Source organism: Catharus ustulatus, chromosome 16 (assembly GCF_009819885.2).
Source record: "Catharus ustulatus isolate bCatUst1 chromosome 16, bCatUst1.pri.v2, whole genome shotgun sequence".
Lineage (NCBI taxonomy): Eukaryota > Metazoa > Chordata > Aves > Passeriformes > Turdidae > Catharus > Catharus ustulatus.
This window is the reverse complement of record NC_046236.1, coordinates 14,517,518-14,538,862: the sequence shown is the minus strand read 5'-3', so window position 1 is coordinate 14,538,862 and position 21,345 is coordinate 14,517,518. Positions and strand designations below refer to the sequence as shown.

The 21,345-nt window shown below is 51.4% G+C and overlaps 2 protein-coding genes across 3 annotated transcripts in view; both read left to right on the top strand.

The window, feature by feature from the left end:
• CACNA1H (calcium voltage-gated channel subunit alpha1 H) overlaps window positions 1-4,949 on the top strand; it is a 156,761-nt gene extending 151,812 nt beyond the window's left edge. For both annotated transcript variants that reach the window (XM_033074183.1, XM_042779780.1), the window contains 2 exons: window positions 1,393-1,517; window positions 2,207-4,949. In XM_033074183.1, coding sequence (XP_032930074.1) covers window positions 1,393-1,517; window positions 2,207-3,295 — 1,214 coding nt within the window. In that variant the 3' untranslated portion in view covers window positions 3,296-4,949. The remainder of the gene's footprint in view (window positions 1-1,392; window positions 1,518-2,206) is intronic.
• Window positions 4,950-11,114: 6,165 nt separating this feature from the next.
• B9D1 (B9 domain containing 1) lies at window positions 11,115-14,336 on the top strand. The gene is made up of 7 exons (XM_033074217.1): window positions 11,115-11,194; window positions 12,062-12,130; window positions 12,211-12,322; window positions 12,387-12,483; window positions 12,846-12,908; window positions 13,614-13,681; window positions 13,766-14,336. The coding sequence occupies exons 1-7, from the start codon at window positions 11,138-11,140 to the stop codon at window positions 13,891-13,893; spliced, it is 594 nt and encodes a 197-aa protein (XP_032930108.1). The 5' UTR covers window positions 11,115-11,137; the 3' UTR covers window positions 13,894-14,336.
• Window positions 14,337-21,345: the final 7,009 nt, after the last annotated feature.

Sequence of the window (21,345 nt, the reverse complement as noted above, 5' to 3'; positions counted from 1 at the left end):
TGAAATGCAACTGTGATGTGTCTGGATGGCTTTTGTCAGGGGTTCAAGTTCCCTGACCCCTGGGTGAGATCTCTTGGAGTGATGGATAAGGGTGTTTTTAACATGGAGCTGGGCAGCACTGCAGGAACAGACGCTGGCTTTCAAACTAATGAGGACAATAAATCCTGCAGCCAGAAAACCAGAGGAGCAGGAGATCTTTCAAACAACTCCCAAGTGCTGTAAAGCAGCACCAGGGATGGGCTGGGGAGGAGGAATGGCCTTCAGAGGCAGCCTGGGAGGCTTTGGGAAGGAAAGATTCCAGCCTGTCCACAGTTCAGAGCACTGGGAGCTGCTCCTGCTCATGCTGAGCCCTGGGGACAGCCCCTGGTGATGGCTGGGCTGTGGTGGCCCTGGGGCTGCAGAAGTTGTAGAATATCCTGAGTTAGAAGGGACCCACGAGGATCAGAGCCCTGCACAGCATCTGTGACTTCCCTGCCATCCCTGCTGAAGCAGCAGACAGGACAAGGGACAAGGCTTTTAATCCCAAAGGGATTCAATCCCCCAAAGGGATTAAAATCCCAAAGGTTTATGCTGAGGTTTGGAATTCCAGCCAACCCCAACAGGATTTTTCCTTCTTCCTCCTGTGTTTTCTCCCCTCTTTGAGGGTTTGATCTCACACCTCGAGATCCCCCAGGCCAAGTGTCACAATCTGCCCAGAAAGTCATGATGCTTTGTTTGAGCCCAGGGTGCAAAAGACAAACAGCAAGAGGACTAAAGTTTATCCAGCAGCAAGCAGCAATGCAGTTTGTGTGCCAGCAACTCAGTTTTGCAAGAGAGGGGAGAGAGAGGTAAAGGAAACGAAGTAAAAGGAGAGAGAGAGAGAGAGAAAAGGAGTGATGGGGAATAGCTGCCAACAGATGGGACAATGTCCTAGGGGTCTCCAGCCAACAGACTCGTCCTCTGTCCGTGGGAACAAAGAGATCTCAAAGTCTCTTCAGAAAGTCACCATTTTACAGTCCTTCTCCAAGGCCTCTGGCCAAAAGGTGGGGAGGTTTATGGACTATTGTGTGTGGAGATTATTGAACAGGTGCAGGACAGAACCTAGAGCCAGTGCCATGGCAGGAGCAAACTGTGGCCAGCAGAGCAGTCCTATGGCAATCAGAGCAATCCCATGGCAATCAGAGAAGTCCCTTGGCCAGCAGAGCAGTCCCATGGCAATCAGAACAGTCCCGTGGCCAGCAGAGCAGTCCCTTAGAAGCAGAGCAATCCCATGGCAATCAGAGCATCCCCCTGGGCCGGGCCAGCCCCTGTCCTAGCTGGGGCTCTCAGGGAATGCAGGTCTCAGTCTCTATGAGGCTGTGAGGCCGAGCAGGGGGTGTCACACCCAGCCATGCCCTGTCTGTCCCGCCCTAGGCTCCGTCACCTCCGTCCGCTCGCAGCCCGTGGGCAGCTCCTGGCTCCGGGTGCCCCCCGAGGGGCGGCAGCGCTGGAGGGCCCCGAGCACCCCCCGAGCTCCCAGCAAATCCCTCTGCAGACAGGTGAGTGTGACGCTCTTTTTGGTCCCTGGTGGTATTTACCAGGACCAGAGAGTGATAATATAATTTAACCATCTCTCAGAAAGCTTGACTTCATCTTTACCATCACCTTCACCCTTCACCTCCACCTTCAACTCTATCTTCACCTTCATCTTCGCCTTCATCTTCACCATCACCATCACCAATAACCATCACCTTCACCTCCATCTTCACCTTCATCTTCACCTTCATCTTCACCTTCACCATCATCATGACCAATCACCGTCACCTTCACCTTCATCTTCACCTTCACCTCCACCTTACCTCCACCTTCACCTTCATCTTCACCATCACCTTCACCTTCACCTCCACCTTTACCTTGACCTTCACCCTTCACCTCCACCTTCATCTTCACCTCCACCTTCACCTTCATCTTCACCTTCACCATCACCAATCACCAATCACCATCACCTTCACCTCCATCTTCATCTTCACCTTCACCCTCACCTCCACCAAGGGCTCCCAGGCCAGGCTGGATGGGTTTGGAGCAGCCTGGCCTGGTGGAAGGTGCCCATGGCAGGGTGTGGAAGGAGATGAGCTTTGAGACCCCTTCCAACACAACGTGGTTCTGTGATTCTGTGTCCATCACTGGAGGAGCTGCTGCCCAGCACATCCCCAGGTTCTCACCCCGTTTCTCTCTCCTGCCCTTCCAGGAGGCCGTGCGGACGGACTCGGTGGACGGGCAGGCTCCGGAGCACAAAGACAACCTGCAAGCAGAGCCTGGAGAGCCCCAACCATCGGCACAGCAGCCCCAGAGCACCCTGACCCCCAGCCCTCTCCCTTCCCCGCTCCCAACCACCCCTCCACACTCCCCTCCATCCTCCCCACACCGACCCCTTGGCCCACGCAAGCACTCGTGTGGCCACCACGGCATTCCCAGCCGGCCCCCCAGCCCCAGCAGCCCCTCCAGCGCCGAGGGCTGCCCGGGCGAGCCCTCAGACCTGGCTGATGAGGAGGTTCGGCACATCAACAGCTCGGCCAAAGACTGGGCAGAGGAGCACTCGGACCCCGGCAGCCGCTCCACGTCGCCCTTCACCTCCCCGGCCCCGTCCCCCGTGCCCCTCAAGAACTGCAGCACAAGCAGCCTCTCCCGCAAGGAGAAGGACTTGAAGAAGTTCTACAGCACCGACGCCAAGGGCTTCCTCAGCAAGCCCAACTGGGCCGACGAGCAGCGGCGGCACTCCATCGAGATCTGCCCCTCCGGCGGCGCGTCGGACTGCGGCTTCCAGGAGCCCACCGAGGACAAGCAGCGGCCCCTCGGCCACGTGCAGCCGGAGGCCGACTACATCCACGGAGCCCGGAGGAAGAAGAAGATGAGCCCGCCCTGCATTTCTATAGATCCTCCCATGGAGGACGACGGCGCGGCGGCCCCGCGCACCAAACCCTCCGAGAACACGCTGCTGCGGAGGAGAACCCCGTCCTGCGAGTTCCCACCGTACCGAGAACCCCTGGAGCTCCCGGAGAGCCAGCCCCCGTGCCGTGGGGAGCACCTGAGCATCCCCAACTTCTCCTTCGAGCAGCTGGACGGCGGCTCCTTGAGCAGCCTCTCGGAGCTGCTGGACAGCGGCCAGTCCACGCCGGCCTCCGTGGACTCGCGGTCGGACGCGGAGCTGAAAAAGACGGAGCACTTAAAAACTCAGCGGGGCAACGGCGAGAGGAGCAAAGAGCAGCTGGGCACTGCCAAGCAGGACTTGGGCCCCGTGACTGTCGCCACAGAAGGAGGCACGGATGACCCAGTATAGCTGCTGGGATGGGGGACAGGGGGGTCTCAAGGGCTTTGTCACCAATTTGGGGGTTCCAAAGCGAGGGGACCGAGGCCGTCACCGGGGCCGTCCCCTCCCTGCGGGCACTCGTTGGGAAGCGCTGTGGGAGTTTGCAAAAAAAGAAAAAAAATCACACACACACACACGTGAGAAAAAAAATGAGAAAGAAACCAAACGAACGGCTGGAGGAAATTGGGGATGGGTTTTTTTGGGGGGATTTGGCAAGAGGTTTTGGGGTTTCTTTTCTAAGAGTTGATGCAGGGGTGGCTTCGTTCCTCCCACCCTGCTCCGTGGCCTCAATCACATTGATTCGGGTCCGAGGTGGTGGTGGTTGGGATCTGGGGGAATCTCTTGGGGTTTTGTTGTTTTGTTTTTTGGTTTTTTGTTTTTTTAATTTTATTTTAAAGATGCTCAACTTTTCCTGAGGCACCTTTTCAAGCGTTACGCTGGAGTGCCTGGGAGCTGGACATTGTCTGTATATCAGCAGTTCTATAAATAAAAATTCTGTATTTGTGAGCTACAAAACGAGGAAACAACAACAAAAGAAAACCTGGGAGAAAAAACAAACCAGACCCACAAAAACTCTCTCTTCATAATGCACATATTTTTATAGAGAAACAGAGATGCTGTTTTTTGCATTACATGGGTGGTGTTTCCTTGGGTTTTCTGTGGAATTAATTATTCCAGCCATTCATTTTCCAAATGTTTCTCCTCTTTCCTCACTTCCCTTCCTTCCCTTCCCTCCACCATCACCCCACCAGCTTCTTCTCACAGCTGATGCTTCTGACGTCTCGCTCATTTTCTTTTGTACTTTAGAGGTTGTCCTAATTGCAGACAAAAAACCAAATCACTACTGAATTGTAGCCAGTGCAATAATAATAAGTTATTCATTCTTCTTGTGTGTCCAACTGTCCTGTTGCTTTTTTCCCCCCTTTTTTTTTTAACTGAAATTCAGGTTAAACGTCGCAATAATCTGAACTAACGTGCACAAAGACGGTTTCTTGCGTTACAAAGAGAAAAGACTAATGAAAAAAAAGGAAAAAAAAAACCTACATTTACAGAGAGACTAAAAAAACAAACTGAACAAATAAATGGTAAATTATTTAAGAAATGTATTTTGTTTACTGCAGTTCTAAGTAAATTATTGATACAGTGTGTAAAGGTGTAAAGAGCTGTCGTAGGTGATGTTCTCTGTGAGCATTTAAGGTGATGATTTGTCCTCCTCGTGGCAGAACAACTCCAACCCCTCCGGGCAGTTTCACTCCCTGTCCCTCCCTCCCCATCCCTGCACACATTCCCTTCCCAAGGCCCTTCCAGAAGCCTCTAGAGGAATCCAGGTCACCTTTTACCACCACTTTGGGGGGTGTTTTTTGCAGCTTTTGGGGTTGATTTTCCTTTTTTACCCCCCTTCCCCAGCCCTCCTGCAGGCCCCGTGTCCGTGGCCGGGGGAAATCGGAGCAGGAAGGAGCCCAGGACACCCAGGGGGGAATGAACCCATCCAGTCCTTTCCGTTTGGTTCCTTCCGTGCCGCCTCATATTTATGCCTTCACATTTATCTTCTGTTATCGATGCATCCATTACTCCAAAAGGAAATGTATCTTGTTTCACATCTATTAAACTGTATAAACTGGAAGCGTGGCCTCCCTTTGTGCCGCAGCGGGGGCAGCCCGGGCGTCCCTCCTGCTCCCTGAAAAATCTGCTCAACCTCTCCAAGCTGCAGCTCCCACCAGGTGAGAACCATCCCTGCTGGAGCTGGAGGCTTCTCCCAGCTCCCCCTGAGCTCAGAGAATCCCTCACCTCACCCAGGAGTCTCCATATGTTGATCCTGCTGCTTCCGAGGAGCACCTGCGCCGCCGTAATTAAGAGTCATTTAGAATTATTGTAAATAATGATTCCGTCTCGGTGGGATAGCGAGGAATTCCAGAAAAGAGCCACAAAATCCGTGATTAACCGCGCTTTGGGGAGGATGGCAAACTCCTTTTGCTGCAGGTTGAGGAGGGGAGGTGAATCCCTCTGCTCCTGCCTGGAGGCGTGGGGGATGCTCTGGGGTGTCCCTCAGGGGGACACTCAGGGTGTCATTCACTGCTGGGATTATTCAGCTTTGCTGGAAAAGGGCTGAATTCCCTTCTGGCCCTGGGCCTGAATTCCCTTCACGTTTAAAATCCTCTCACCACGGGTTGGTGGCTGATGGTGGTGATGGAGAGGGGGGTGTAGAAGAACTTGGAAGGGCTTGAGGCAATGGTAGGGTTGGGAATGAGTTGGGATGTTTGCTCCTGGTTCTGGCTCTGCTCAGCCTTCCCAAAGCCCTTCCCAAATCCCAAAACCCCATCCATGAGCCTGCAGGAACATCCAGGCAGCGTGGGGAGAATCGAGCTCCAGCTGAATTTTCCAAGAGCAGAGAGTGACCGTGGATTGCTCCCTGGTGCCTCTTTCGGGGACGTTCACCTGGATTTGCAGGTGCAAAACCCCCACAGCTGCATCCCCAAACCTGGCCAGGACCAGAGAAACTATTTAATATCAGCCAGTGTTAATTTTGTTGATTAAATCTCTGCAGCATTAAGCAATTTCCCCCTGGACTGTCTGCAAGCCTTGCTTAAGATCGGAAGTGAAAAGCACGGAGTAAATGCAAGTCATGATTATTTAATTGGATCGATTTCTATTTTGCATTTTTAATGGCCATTCAGTCCTGTCCATTTATCAACCAGACTCTGCCCCACCACTTTCCATCCCAGCAAAGCCACAGCCCGCAGGGACGGGCGCTGTGTCCATCTGGGCTGGCCCAGAGCCACCTCAGCACCCTTTGAGGAGCAGGAATCAAACAGGGATTTAAAAACCATCATGCTGAGGGAGGAAACCATCACAGGGGCTCTGCTTCAAGGGTAAATCTCAGATGGCATCGATCTGAAATTCTCTTTGTCGTGCTGGGGAAGGAAAAAATGCTTTCAAAAATACCAACCACCAAATCTGACGCCATCCTGGGTGCAATTAGCCCCAACCTTAATCTGTCAGAGCTGTGAGATCATACAGGTTGCATGAATGCTAATAAGCATTTGATATTTGTACAAGCTTTCTGGGGATGAATAATTCAATTGACTTCATCCATTAAATTTCCCCTATTAAGTTTTCAAGCCGTGGCTGGGTTTTAATGGCTGGGGCCACCTCATCCTCCAGACGAGGGGGCTTAATTAGGAATTTTAGCACACCCTGACAGAGCCACAGGGGCTGAAATCTCTGTGGCTCTTTGGGTTTTGAGCAGCTCGTGTCTCTCTGCTGGAACCCTGCTGATCCCCTGGAATGACTCCAGCTCACACCAGGTGGGTGCTCCATCCTCTTCCAGCATTGTGGTGCTGCCACAGGCTGGATTTTAACCCTTTCCATGGGCTCAGCCCCTCGCTGGGGGCTGGGAAGGAGCTGCTTGGGATGAGGGATGTGCAGTGGCACTGCTGCACCCCCTGGATTTTGGCACCACTCCGTGATTCTGTGGGTCACTTCCAACTCAGGATATTCTATAATTCCATGATTCCCTGGCATTCACTGATGCAGAGACATCAGCAGGAGTGTCCCATACCCAGCTTGGGCTGCTCCTCATGCCAGGACCCCTCACTCGTGTCCCTCCCTGGAGGTCAGTGTTGGGTTGGCTTTTTCCAGCTGTGGAAGTTGGGCTATCCAGTGAAAAATAAATCTGTTCACTATGAAAGGGAGAAAATGCCAAACACCCTCATTAAGTCACACCACAGGGAAGAACCAGAATAATGATTTCAATATTTGATTGAAGTCCCCTGGAGCAGCTTACTCTGATTGTGCTTTGCCCCACGTGGAGGCACAAGCTGCCGAGGGCCTGTGGCCACGTCTGCAGGGTCTGCTGGATGCATGGAAAACAGCATTCCCACCTGAGTTATTCCCAAAAAATGCAGTCACCACTGGACAACAAGCAGGAGGGCTCCATGGCTGGCAGGAGAAGGAGCTTGTTTACCCTCCCCTCTTCTCCCAGCTTTTATTCCTTATGTCCTTATCAAATCCTGCTGGGCACCATCTCCCCAGGTCTTCCTCACTCTCTCCACTCCCTGCCTCTGTGTCAATTTATTCTGACCGGCTCATTAATTAGTTTTGCTCATTAACCAAAAGAAATCTCACCAATGATAACGAGTTCCAATACCAATTAATTCTTCAGGGAAGACCAAGCACTTCACAGCTCCTTGGCAGCGACAGCGTCCGAACCCAGCAGGGGCTGGTGGCCACATGGACACAGGGATCATCCCTGGAAGTGTCCAAGGACAGGCTGGACAGCAAGCTGGGATGGTGGAAGGTGTCCTTGCCCATGGCAGGGGGTGGAATGGGATGAGCTTTAAGGTCCTTTCCAACATAAACCACTCTGGGATTCAGCCACGTTACACAAAACCCACCTGGCCTCACCCCGGTGCCTCCCCACCACACTCAGTTTCCAGGTAAATACTCCAGCAGGAATTACAGCAGGGATATCCCCCTGTGTGTGTGCTGCTGTGAGACCCCACTGCTTTCCTGTTTGATTTGAGCAGCAGGAGCAAAAGGCAGGGAAGACAAAGGGCAGGGAAGCTCCCTGCAGCCTCCTGGCAGGCAGGGATGAGTCAGTGCTGTGCAAACAACTCTAAAAATACAAACGCTTTATTGCGGATTAATGACACCATCAAACGAATTTCACTGGCCATTTACCAGGTGTTGATCATAAATATTTTGGGATTTGAAATAAACTTTTGTGCTGTGCCACTGTGGTGTTGTTTGTGTCTCTCCCACCTTGCCTGGATCAGCCCCTGGGGCTTGAGCAGGTAATGGAGACAAAGGAGCTGCTCCTGCTCCCTCCCTGCAGCACGGGCTGGCTCTTCCCACTCTGTTTTCCAGGGATCTGCTGCTCCTACTGCAATTGCAGAGCTGGGGAGGTGGGCAGGAGATAAATCCCACAGGGATCCCCTGCAGCCTGGCAGCTCTGCCCAGGAGGAGGAGAGGCCCTACTGCTCTCCCCAGGGTTCATGCAGAGGCAATTCCAGGGGAAATTCCAGCTCACCCAACTCTCCAGCATCCCTGGGAGCCTCTGGTCCTGCAGCCAGGCAGGTCACAGTGCCTGGGTTTGATTCCAAAGCTCCCAGTGACAGAGCTCCCAGCAGTTTGGATTTTTCCAGTCTCCTGGCTGGAATGAAGCAAACAGAATTCCCTCAGCTGTTTGACACATCTCCAACACATAGGTCAGTGCTTCAGGGACGCTGGGAATGGCTCTCCAGGAGCTGGGATCCAACCTGGAAAGGTGACAAGTCAGGGATCAGCAGGAGTGTGTCCTTCCTCCCTGTGAGGATGAGGATGACTGTGACTCCAAACACCCCACGGAGGATTCCCATGAACCCCACCACTAATCACAGGGCTGGGACAAATCCTGGAGGAGAGGAGGATGTTTTAAATGGCCAGGAGAAACAGCAGCCTCACTAAATAACACCATGGGGTCACCATCATCCACAAACCTTCATCATGCTTGGAAATCCAACTCTCTGATGGAACATTAATTAAGTTTTCCAGCATGATAAAACCACTTCCTTGCTTGGGATTTCACTCTGCTGACAAAGATTAAAAATACAGCTAATTAAAACAAGGCTGGTGTGAGAAGAGGGGAAGAATAAAAGCTCTTGTTATGGCTGGGAGGGGACAGAGCCCTTCCAGATGCAGGTACAGATGAGTCAGGGCTGCTGAATAAACCCCCTGCTGTCTCTGTGCCATGGGGAAAGTCTCCTAGTGCTGGGAGAACTCCTCCAGCAGCTGCACATCACCTGCCAGGCAACAAAAATGTCCTGAAACTGGCTCCAAGGTAGCTGGTAGCCAAGTGCAGTGTTAATTAAACAGCCTCACTAGCTGCTCCAGACAGCTGCTCCAGAGCTGCTCCACTTCCCCCACACCCCTGATCATTTTCAGTTCAAATGAATTCTTTTCCCTGAAGCATTTCTGAAGGGCTGTGGAGAAAGGACAACATTTCAGGCATTCCCTACCATTACTCTTGCTTTCCTGTCTCATTCTCTCTTGGCCAAATTCGTTTGGCCTGAAAAACCGAGTTGAAATAGTTATTGACAGAGAACACATCTAAGGAAATGTGGAAGGGCTTCCTCCACTCCTCCCACCCTTCCCCAGAGGGTCTGGCAGCAATGAACCACCCCAAAAATTCCTCACAGAGAGGGGAACGTGGCCAGGGATGTGGAAAGGAGGAGAAGGGATGGAGCAGAGAGAGGGTGGCCAGGCTGGGGAGTGTCCATGGCGCTGACATGTGTGTGTGTGGGCAGCAAATTTCCTGCACAGCCACGGTCCTGATGGGCCAGCACTGTGTCACCAGTCCAGAACTGTCCCAGCACCGTGTCACCCATGAGAGGAATGACGAATTTCTCTTTACAAGCAAGCTGTGGGTCTGCTGGTAGATAAAACCAGCACTGAGAGATGAAAGAATCGATGGGAAGGATTCTACTGATTGATGAGTGGAGAAAGATATTTGCCTTACAAACAAACTGTAGGTTTGCTGATAAATGAAATTGGATATTGAAAGATGAAAGAAGCAGTGGAGGGAAACCATGAATTCTGTAAGAATTAAAAATTAAAAGGGAGGGTTGTACATTAGACAGGAATCTCAGGTATCAGAAGTCTGTGCCTCTCAGCCAGTGGGGAAAGAGAGAAGGAAATGTGGCAGGGAAATTGGGATAAAAGGAGGTGAGTCCTCCAAAAATCTGAGAGATCCCAGGGGAATGCCCCAAAAATCTGAGAGATCCCAGGGGAATGCCCCAAAAATCTGAGAGATCCCAGGGGATGCCCCAAAAATCTGAGCGATCCCAGGGGAATGCCCCAAAAATCTGAGCGATCTCAGGGGAATGGCCCAAAAATCTGAGAGATCCCAGGGGATGTCCCATGGCCTCTCCCTTTATTTGAATAAAGTAGAAGGACTCCTCTGTCTCCTGTTTGGACATGAACCTCTGGTGTTTGTGGATGAATTTTCCTGGCACCCAGAGCTGTCCCATCATCTCATGGGACACCATGAGCAGATTTCAGCAGCTCCAGCTCAGCACCTTCACCCTCCTAATTCACACACCCAACTCATCCTTTCCTTTTAATTACAGGGTGTTAATCAAAGCAGCCCCGTGCTGTTCCCACCCACAGCCGGTATGAGGGCATTCTCCTGATATCCGTAATTAAAAATCGCCGTGCTGGGGGCATGGAGAGCCCCTCTCCTCACGGCCGACCCTCTGCACGGCACAAACGCCACCATTTCCCTCGTTCTCCTGCTTTCTCCTCCTTTTTCTCTGGCCCTTGCCCGGCAGCATCATCTAGCGGCCACGGCCTCCACACATGGAACGGAGGGATGGGGAATATCCCGGCCTGGAGCCATCCCGGCCTGGAGCCATCCCGGCCCATCCCGGAGTGCCCCAACAGCCCAAAAACCGGGCCCTGAGCCTCCCTCAGAGCCTGGCCCTGAGCTGTGGGGCCGTGCCCACCCCCTGCGCACGCCGAGTCTGCGGTTGAGGTTGCTTTAGGCTGATATTAAATAATAATATTAATTAATAAAGTTCTGGGCACGTGGCGGTGCGAGGATAACGGGGCAGCGCCGGGCGGGCTCAGCGGCTGAGGGGAGCGGGGAGGATCTGCCCGGGAACCCCCGTGCTGGGGGTACCGGGGATGCCGTGGATGGGGTGACCGCGTTTTGGGCGATTTTGGGGCGATTTTGGGCGATTTTGGAGCAATTGAGCCGCGAAGCGAAGCGCGGAGCCGAGGCAGTTTGTCCGCTGCGCCGCCCCGTCCGTCGCCACGGCAACCGGCGCGGCCGCCATGGCGGCGCCCAGCGTGTTCCTGCTGGCCGTGAGCGGCGAGATCGAGAGCGGCGAGGTGCGGGGGGCGCGGGGACACCGCGACAAACACAGCGGGACAGCACGGAGGGGTGGGGGCATCGCCCGGGCCCGGTTTGGTCTCGGTGCTGCGATCGAGAGCGGGATGAGAGCTGTCCTGTCTGAGCCTGGCCGGCCTCAGCCCCTAAACCCGACCCGTCCTCATCCCCTTAACCCTGCACACCCTCAGCCATAAACCAAACCTGTCCTCATCTCCCTTAACCGTGCACACCCTCAGCCATAAACCCAACCTGTCCTCATCCCCTCAACCCTGCACACCCTCAGCCATAAACCAAACCTGTCCTCATCTCCCTCAACCCTGCACATCCTCAGCTTCTAAACCAAACCTGTCCTCATCCCCCTTAACCCTGCACACCCTCAGCCTCACGCTTCATCCCCCTTAACCCATCCCAGCCTCAGCCTCCCATAACGCTGCCTGCCTTCATTCCCCTTAACCCAACCCTGCTTTAGTCCCTCCTGAACTCAGTCTGGCCTCATCCCCCTAATCCACCTCAGCTTCAGCCTTTTAACCCATCCCAGCCTCATCCCCCAAACCCATCCCAGCCTCATTCCCCAAACCCATCCCAATGTCAGCCTTTTAACCCATCCCAGTCTCATTCCCCAAACCCATCCCAATCTCATTCCCCAAACCCATCCCAGTCTCATTCCCCAAACCCATCCCAATCTCAGCCTTTGAACCCATCCATCCCAGCCCTCCAAACCCAGCCCATCTGTCCCAGTCTCGCTGGCACAGGCTGCCCTTATCCCCCTGACTCGGGCAGATCCTCACCCCCAGAAATTCCCAGTGAATTCTCAGTGAATTCCCAGTTAACTCCCAGTTAACCCTGTCTCTGTCTCTCCCCCACAGTTCCCAGGATTTGATGATCTCTACTGCAAGTTCTCCTTTGTCTACGGCCAGGACTGGGTCCCCACGGCGGTACAGCCCCTGTCCCCACCCTGTCCCCACCCTGTCCCCAGGCTCAGCCCAGCCCCAGGCTCACCCCACATTCCCTGCAGGGTCTGGAGGAAGGAATCTCCCAGATCACCTCCAAGAGCAGCGTCTTGCCCACCACGCTGGTCTGGAACTTGCCCATCGACATCACCTTCAAGAGCACCAACCCTTTTGGCTGTGAGTGCTGGGGGGAGGGTCCTGCCCTGCTGCCAAAGCCCCTCTGACCCCCCTTTCCTTGCAGGGCCACAGATTGTGCTCAGTGTTTATGGGCCTGACTTCTTTGGCCATGATGTGGTCAGAGGTTATGGAGCTGTCCACGTGCCCTTCGTGCCGGGCAGGTGAGTGCCAGCCTGACCTGCAGGGCTCACACACATCCTTGGCCAGTTATTCTCTTGTTGCAGAAAGAAAAAAGCTCCCAAAAATCTCCTCATCGTGTCAGTTCACAAAAATTTTCTAGCAGTTCTCTTTCATAATCAAAGAGGTTTTGGTAATCCTGTAAAACCCAAACTGGCCTGGGAAAAACCCAAATATGAAGCTCAGTTCCTCACACAATAAATTCTCATTCCCACCACTGGGAATGGAGGGAGATCCTGTCCCTGTTTCCTTTCTGTGTGAAGGATGGAATTCTTTGCCTTCATAAATATAAAACTCCTGTTTTTTATTCATCCCTGAGGTTCTGGGGGGCTCCTCTTTGTTCCAGGCACAAAAGAACCATTGCTATGTTCGTCCCAGAGTCCACCTCGAGGCTGCAGCAGCTCACAAGGTAAGAATTCATCACTTTAATTCACTGAGGAATGAATTTCCCTCCTGTCCTTAGCCACAAAGGAATTTGCAGCCACTCAGTGGTGTGCCAGAACCAGTTTTGTGTTTTGTAGGTAAAAATTTCATTTTCAGGTGTCTGGGTCTTTTGAAAAGCTTTTGTAAACATATTAACAATAATTAATTAATATTTATAACAATTAATATAATATATAATTAAATTTTTATAATGTGTAAATTATAATTTAATTAATATGTTATGTTAATACATAATAATGTATTAATTAATGTATTAATACATGTTAATTACCTGCTGACTGCACTTAATTAGTGCCTGAATCTTCTTGGGGCTGTTTTGGAAGGACAGCCACAGGAAGAGCAAAACACATGAAAAAACAATTCCCATTCTACAATTTTTAAAGAAATTCGAGATCTCCAGGCCTCTGTGGTTCTCTGGATGATCAAGAGGAATTTTTCAACCACATCTTTGCCACAGAAAGATTCTTATAGCTCAGGAAAAAAAAAAACAACTGGATTAAACAAAATCTGTATGTAACCAGTTGCATTTTTTTTTCCTGAAGGCCAAACTTACCTTTGAGTGAAGCAGATCAATAAAAAGAAGCAGGTTTGAGGGTCTCACTGATGTTTCTCTCATGGCCTGGATCAATCTCAGCCCCCAGTCCCTGATTTTGGTGTTTTCTCCTCCCAGCTGGTTCACGGGGAGACGCCCGGAGTTCACCGACCCCAAGGTGGTGGCGCAGGGAGAGGGGAGGGAAGGTGAGTCCTGGCAGCTCCAAAAACAGCTCCACAACCCATCCCAACCCTTCCTTTAACCAAACTCATCCCCTGCTCCCCTGCCAGTGACCAGGGTGCGCTCCCAGGGCTTTGTGACCGTTTGCTTCAACGTGATGACCAAGGATCTGCACAAGCTGGGCTATGACGTGGGCTCTGCCCAGGGGCCTGGCCCACAGGGGTTCCACAGCTTCTGAACTGCCCAGGACCTGCCCAAAGCTCCTTCTGGGGAAAGGAGGAGCTGCTTCAACTCAATCATCCCAAACAACACCAGCCCAGGAGGATTTGGGAAAATACCAAGCTCTCAGTAAGGGTGAAGTATTGTGGGAATTTATAACATTCAGTGTTTGTAGGGGTCAGGCTGTCTCAGAGCATGGCCTGTAAGAAAATATTTTTATAGCAGCCTTTTGCACACTTTTTTATAGAATTAATGACACTAATCAATGACATTAAAGTTTCGAGCTGTAGCAGTTTCCCTGCAGTTAAAACTTTCCCAGCCCAGTTTTTTTTTAGTGATTTTTTTTTTGTATTTGTCTTGCAAATGAGGAATTGAAATTATTGCACCTCCCAAAAATAGTTCTGTGAAATGCACCCCCCTTTTAACTCTTTTAGGCTGAATAAACTCTGTTGTATCAATAGATTCCTTTGTCTTTCTGCTGATAAATTTATATATTTGTGCCAGGATGTTTTTAAGCTCTAAATCATCCAAGCTCTGCTAGACTTAAAGGTGGAAGATGAAGAGAAGTGTTTCAATGCAGTGATTAATTGCTGAGTCATTTTCCAATTGAATTTTGGGCATGTAACAAATCCCAGGAGAACAGCACCTCCCCAAAAGGGAACTCCCAAGACTTCCAAGTGTAGAAATCCCGGGGATGAACCACAAATCCTCCAAGACACAGCTCACCCAGACTCCCAGGATGGATTGTTCTTACACACTGTGGGATGGAATAAATTTAATTTCTGAAAACATGAAGTGGTCACTGGAACATTGCTGGGAGCAGCAGCAGCTTTTATACAACATAGAAATATTTTTCCAAACGTTTTTAGGGATCATTTTTCATCTCCTGCCTTGTTTTTGTTGACTCCACACTTCCAGGGGAGTTGTTTTGGTAATTTGTAATCTCTGAACCGAATCACATTGGAATCCAAATTCAGAAGCATTTCCTGTTGGCTCAGAGCAGACTTGAGGAATTTTGTTTCTTTGTCAGGAGTTTGGGAAGCAGTCAGCTCCAGCAGCAGGATAAATATCTGTGCTTGAAAGGCTTGGGAGGCAAACCCCAAACCCCCAATTTCCCCTGGAGCAGCTCCTGCCCAAATTCCAACTGCAACAAAGCTGCACAAGCAGCCCCAGGAGCCTGGCAGAGCCCAGAGCTGCTGCCCACGGGGATTTATTCACAGCCAGCTCATCCTGCTGCTCCAAACCCCTGAATTCCTCCTGTTCCAGAGGAGCTGTTGGGTGTTTAACCTGAGCCAGCTTCCCCTGACACAGAGAGGGGAGGTTAAAAACAACAAAAAGCAAAAATGCTGAACTCCACCAAACAGGATTAAAGGCACCTTGAGGTATTTGAGCTGCTCTCTAAGCAGATCCCACTGATACCTGAATTATTGGGCTTTTTTGCCTATTTTCTCTGGGTTTAGTTGAATTTTGGGGGTTTGGGGCTCCTCAATGGCTTGAGCACATCTAAAAGCTTCACTTTCCTTCCTCAAGGGTTGGGCAAGTTTCCTTACAAAGTTTCCTGTGGCTGATTTTTGGAATCAGCATTCCCCAAGCCCAGTGCCATTCCTTGGATCCAAGGGGCAGCTCTTGATATCCCTCAGAAACTTCTCCCATTTTTTCTTGCTACTTCCTTTATCATTTCCTGCTTGAAATCTTTGCTCCTCAGGTGTGGCAGAGCGTTGGCACCTGGGGACAATCTCTGAACGAAGATGGACAGGGAACAGTGACAAGGAAGGGATTTAGGATCCCTGATTGTTCATGGAAGTTAAACCCTAGAGGAACCAGTGCCAAATCCCAGAAAAAGGCAGCAGCAGGGGCTCAGGGTGATTTCCTCTTGGCACACCCTGCTCCTTTCCTGGTTAATCATTCTCCCTTCCCTGCACTGAAATTCCCAATCCCACAAGAGCAGCACGAGGCTCTCAGCTGCAGCTCTGCTTCCTTCCCCTGAAATCTCTCCCTGAAATTGCTCATTATCCTCCAAATTCCAGTTGGGCAGGGAAAAAATTCTTCCTGGAGACAAGTTCTGACATAGGAGAGCCTGGGAGATGTTTGGGGTCTCTGCAGCTCTCCTGGAGAAGCTTTGGATTCTCTCCACGGGAGTTTTGCTGCTTTAACCCAGGGAGGGAGAGAGCCAAGGACAGGGACTGCCCAGCAGCTCGGGCATCAAACCTTCCAGGAAAAGGAAAATCATTCAGCAATCCTTAGGAATTGCTATTTACCGCCCTTCCTACCGAACCACGAACGGCAGCAGCAGCTCCTGCCCTCTCGTGGCTGTTCCCAACCTTTAGGAAAACGTTGGAAGTGATTAATAACAATTAACTCTGAATTTTTTTCCCTTTCTTCTTTGGAATCGCTCTGTGCTGGCTGCCCTGGCACTGCCCCTTGTCCCCAGAGCAGGGGAAACTCCCCCGGGGCTGAGCCAGGGATCTGAGCATCCACCAGCTCTGCCCCGAGGCTGCTTTACACCAGGGAGTGATTTCCATCTGAAAATGAGATGGATTCAAGCTGACAGCAGCTTCTCCCCAGCAGCAGTGTCGGGGTGGGAGCAGATCTGTGAAATGCTCCAAAGGGAAATTTTAAAAAAAAAAAGGAAAAAAATCGAGTATCAAGCACAGAGCAAGAAGAAAATCGGGGGTTTAGCTCCAATTCTTGACAGGTTTGTGGTGTTTGCTCCCATTGAAGGTTCAGGATAAAGGCCCTGGATCCACAGGGGGTCACAGGACAGGACAGCTGGGGTGGGAGCAGTGGCAGAGCTGGGCTGGCACGTGGAGCATCCCCTGTTCCTGGGGACATCCAGATGTGGGGGAGCAGCAGGAACCCCCCTGGGCCTCTCCCCTCGGGGCTGGCAGCAGCTGGATGGGCTGGTGGCCTTGGAGAGCCCCCCAGGACATCTCCAGGTGTCCCTCAGATCCCAGCTCCCCCTGAGGGCACTGGGAACCCCAAACCAGCCAGCCCAAGGTCCAAGCAGCACATCTGGAGCAGCCACACTTTGGGATGCTTTCCAGGCCACACAACCCCAGCAGGAGCCCAGTGAAGAGCTGGGCAAAGGCCACCCCAACCCCACCCCTGTCCCCTCTCAATTCCCCCCTCAGGGTGCAAAGGGGATCCCTGAGAGGTTTTTCCATCAGCTCAGGAATCCTCTGGGAGGAAAACATGGATGAGCTCAAACCCCAAGTTCTGAGACACTCGTGGATATTTGCAAACCCAGGAGCCAAAAACTCCCAAACCTGCAGCTCCCACCTGGCTCAGAGCTCCCAGCAGCCCCCAGTGCTCCTGACTGGGGAGCACAGGACAGCACAAACCCCTCAGAACTCCTCCTTTGGGGCATGGAAAGCAGGGCTGAGCCCCCGGGAGGGAGGGAGGGAATAACACAAGCTGCATTCCCAGCAGGATCTGAGGGATCCAGCCTCGTCCTTCAGAGGGAAGAGCAGCAGAAGCTGCTGAAGGCATCTATTTTTGGCTCCCTATTCAGGCCAGGATATTTAAGTACCCAAATTCACCTCAGAGAATATCATCACTCCATTTAGTGCCAGACTTGCTGATGAAGATATTAAAAAAGCAGAAAAAAACCCCCACCACCATCACCCAAAACAACCCCAAGCAGCCCACGGACTCCAGAGCTGCTTCAGCACAGCAGAATTGGCTCCCTGGAGCTTGGAAAATCCCTGGATTTCATTCCATGGCCAGGAAAAACCCTTTAGGATGAACACAGACCCGATTTTTACAGGTTCCAGGGAAAGAAAGGACACAAAGGTGTCTGATGGTTTTTCATTGCAGGCGTTACTCGAGGTGGTTCCCCAATTCTGGGCAGAATTCCAGGAGGGTTGGAAGAGGATGGGTGGGATCAGGAGGGTTCAGGGTGGATGGGTGGGATCAGAGGAGGGTTCAGGGTGGGATCAGGAGGGTTTAGGGTGGATGGGTGGCCCAGCCCTTCCCTCACAGTTCCATGAAAAGCAGCAGAAGCTGCAGAGCTGCACCCTCAGCCCAGCACAGAGCAACTCAAACCTCAGCAAAATCTTCACAACGGCAGCGTGGGCGAGGGGAAGCCAAAAGATAAATCCTTATCCAGAATCCTTTTCCTCTGCAGAACAGGAAAGGAAGAGGAAATGTGGGATGGGGGAGCAGCTCTGCAAGGTCAGCAAAACCTCAGCCACGGCTGGGACAGCTCAGGCTCCCCTGGCTCACACAGCCACCAGAACCCTCCAGAACCTTCCAGAACCCTGAATAATCCTCCAGAACCCTGAACAATCCTCTAGAATCGTTCAGAACCCACCAGAACCCTGTGGAATAGATCAGGGTCAGCTTCCAGTCTGAGCTATTCCCACATCTTCCATACAGCAAGAGGATTTAACTTAAAATGTGCAATTCGAAAAGGCAGGAGGAGAATCAGACTCCCAGGAATGGTTTGGGTTGGGAGGGACCTTGAAGCCCATCCAGTCCCAACCTCAACCCCTTCCCCTGCCCCAGGGTGCTCCAAGCCCTGTCCAGCCTGGCCCTGGACACTCCCACAGCTCCTCCAGGGAATCTGGAGCATTTTTGGGGGCAGCAGCTTCCCCCAGCACCCCCAGCTGAAACCAAACCAGAGACTTTTCTCCCCAAAGCTGCTTTTCCCACAGTCACATCTCCAGCCCCACCACAGCTCCAGCATTAATTAGTGATCATTGATTAGTGATCAGCCTGATTGGCAGCAAAGTGCACAGGGAAGCTGGAGGGGCTCTGGAGAGGCAGCTCTTGCTGCTGCCTGCTAATGAAGTGCCCTTCAATTAAAGCAGCCAGAATTAGAAGCCTGAATCACTTCCAAGCTGGAAGCAGGAGCCCTGCCACGGGATCTGTGGGACAGAGCCAAGGCTGAGTTACAGAAATGGGAGGTGAGGAGTGCCCAGGTTCTGTCCCAGCTCCCCAGCCCTCCTTCCAGAGCCACCTTCCCCCAATTCCTGCCTGGAAATCACAAATCCAGCAAGGCACCGCTCCGAGCTCCCTCCGTGGGGCTGCTCCTGTTCCAGGGGTTTAAAGAAGGAATTCAGTCACCTGCACCACAACAAATCTTCATTTTTATTGAGTCAGTAAGGGCTCAGCTGAGCCTGATTTCAGTGAGCCACAGAAACCCTCCTCTCTCCCAGCCAGAGCAGCCTGTCCTGGGCTGCATCCAAGGAATCCACAGCATCCCTCCTGCCACAAACCTTCCAGCAGCTCACCCCAAAGCCATCAGCAGCTTCCTGCAAAACTCCTCCAGGCAGGGCTGGGGTGGGAATGGGGTAACAAACACCACGCAGAAGCTTGGAAAAAGCAACACAGCTGGAATAGAAGCAATACAATTTTAATTCTGACCAGTCACCTCCAAACCCCTCGTCTTTCCACTGTTCTGATGGCATCATTTAAATATCACAGCTGTGACATCTCTTTTTTTTTTTTTGGGGGGGGGGGGAGAGAAAAAAAAAATGACACAAAGATACAGACATTATGATACAATAGTACAAATGATAAATTATTTATACAGTAAATAATGGCAATAGTCAGCACAAATCCAGAAAAAGCAGCCGGCTCCCGGGATTCTGAGAAGTTTGGGAAATATTGGAACACTTGGAAAGGAAGAGTTGTGTGAGATTCTGCTGGGGAAAAGCAATCTCCTCTTTCTCCTGTGCAATATTCAGGCATAGAGCACACCTCAAACAGGAACAGAAAAGGGGCACAGGGGGAACCAGAGCTGTCTTGGCTACAGGACTTCCCAAAAACTGCAACCACACAACCCACAGGGCTCCCCTTCCTGCTCCCTCCATGGAGCTGAGCTTCTCTAGAGCATCAAACTGAATAAATAACTGAGCTTATCTGGGGGGAATTATGCCAAGGAGTGTGTGTTAATTTTTATTTTTTTTTAATAAGATATTTAACACTTTTCTTTTTGGTCAATCTGACCAGTAAGGCTATTTTGGGGTATTAATGTTTTTAAAATTTTAAAAAAAGGTAAAAAAAAGCACTTTGAATATTTGCAAAGTGAGAAAAAGGAGGGAAAAATGGAGAAATGGGGCAGAGGGGATGTGAGGGGACACACAAACATCCTCCAGGAATGTGGGAGGGCCAGGAGGGAGGGAGGACTATCCTGGAGAGCAGGAAAATCCTCACAGAATGAGCTGGGGCCATTCAGAGCATCCCCAGGACAGTGACCCCCCTGTGTCACCCCCTGGGTCACAGCCCAGCCCAGCAACATCGACCAAACCAGCTCCTTCTCCTCCTAAACTCAGCTCCTGCCACAAACCCTGTGCCAGGCTGGGATCTGAGCTTGGTTAGTCTCAGCCTAAAGATTTCCAGCTCCAGAAATCCTCAGGGAGCCTCCTGGGGGTTTGCTGAGCCATAAATGTCTCTGTTTAATAGAAAAGGGATAAAGTTCTGGGGTGGGAGGAAAAGCAACAATTTGCCATTCAACAGCTTCATTAAGCCAGGGCTCCCTCCCAGAGGCAGAGCTTCAGCAATTCCTGGTGCTGCAGATTGTTTCAGCACTTTCAATATTTCTTATCAACCTCATCTTTACTCTAAACCCAGGACTCTGGGCTGGACAGACTGAGGGACAAACACCTCGAGTGACCTTGATCAAATCCAAGTGGGAAAAGAACCCTGGGGGAATCTTGTCACAGATCAGCTGGAAACTTCCCTCCCATCACAAGAATCACACCCTTCCTGCTCTGCACTTCTCAATAACTTCAACAACAACAGAAAAACTCTTTTTCCTTGCTCTGAAAGGCAACAGGAATGGGGTTTGGTTTTGTTTTTAAAGGCAGGCTGGGTGTGGGCAGCAATCCTCTTCCCTCCTCTATACAAACAAGGATTGGGAATCCTCCTTGCCAGTTCCAGAGGTTCCAACATCTGCACAGGAATTCACACACTGAGTGTTCTGCACAGCTCCAGGCTGGGCTTGTGTCCCTGAATCTGTCTGATCATCCTTGAGCCTCCCCTTCCCACATGGATCCCACTCCTTCCATGGGATCCAGCCCCTCTCTGGCCCCACCACAACAAAACTCTGGCAAATTCTGTTCTCCCCCTCTTAAATGAAGGAAAGGCCACCAAGTCAGTCCAGAGGTGCCCAGCAGGCAGGAAAATTCCCTTTCCATGGATTTTTGGGAGAGCAGAGCTCAGCCCTGCTGGGATTTGGGCTCCAGCAGAACTCCTGAGCATGGTGAAGAGTCCATGAAAATTCATTAAAAAGGGATAATTCAGCTCCCAGGGGAGGGCTGGACATGGAAGCAGTGATCCTACAGGGTGCACCTTCCAACAGGAAAAATCAGTGGATAAAATGGAACAATCAATCAGGATTTTTAACAGCTCCACAAGTTTTACAAGGAAAAGAAAACCAAAGAGCCTCTCTTGGGATCTTCATCAAGGCTAAAAGTCTGTCCAGTCTGGGGGTTGGGAAACAGGAACAAATCAAGGGAAAGGCGAC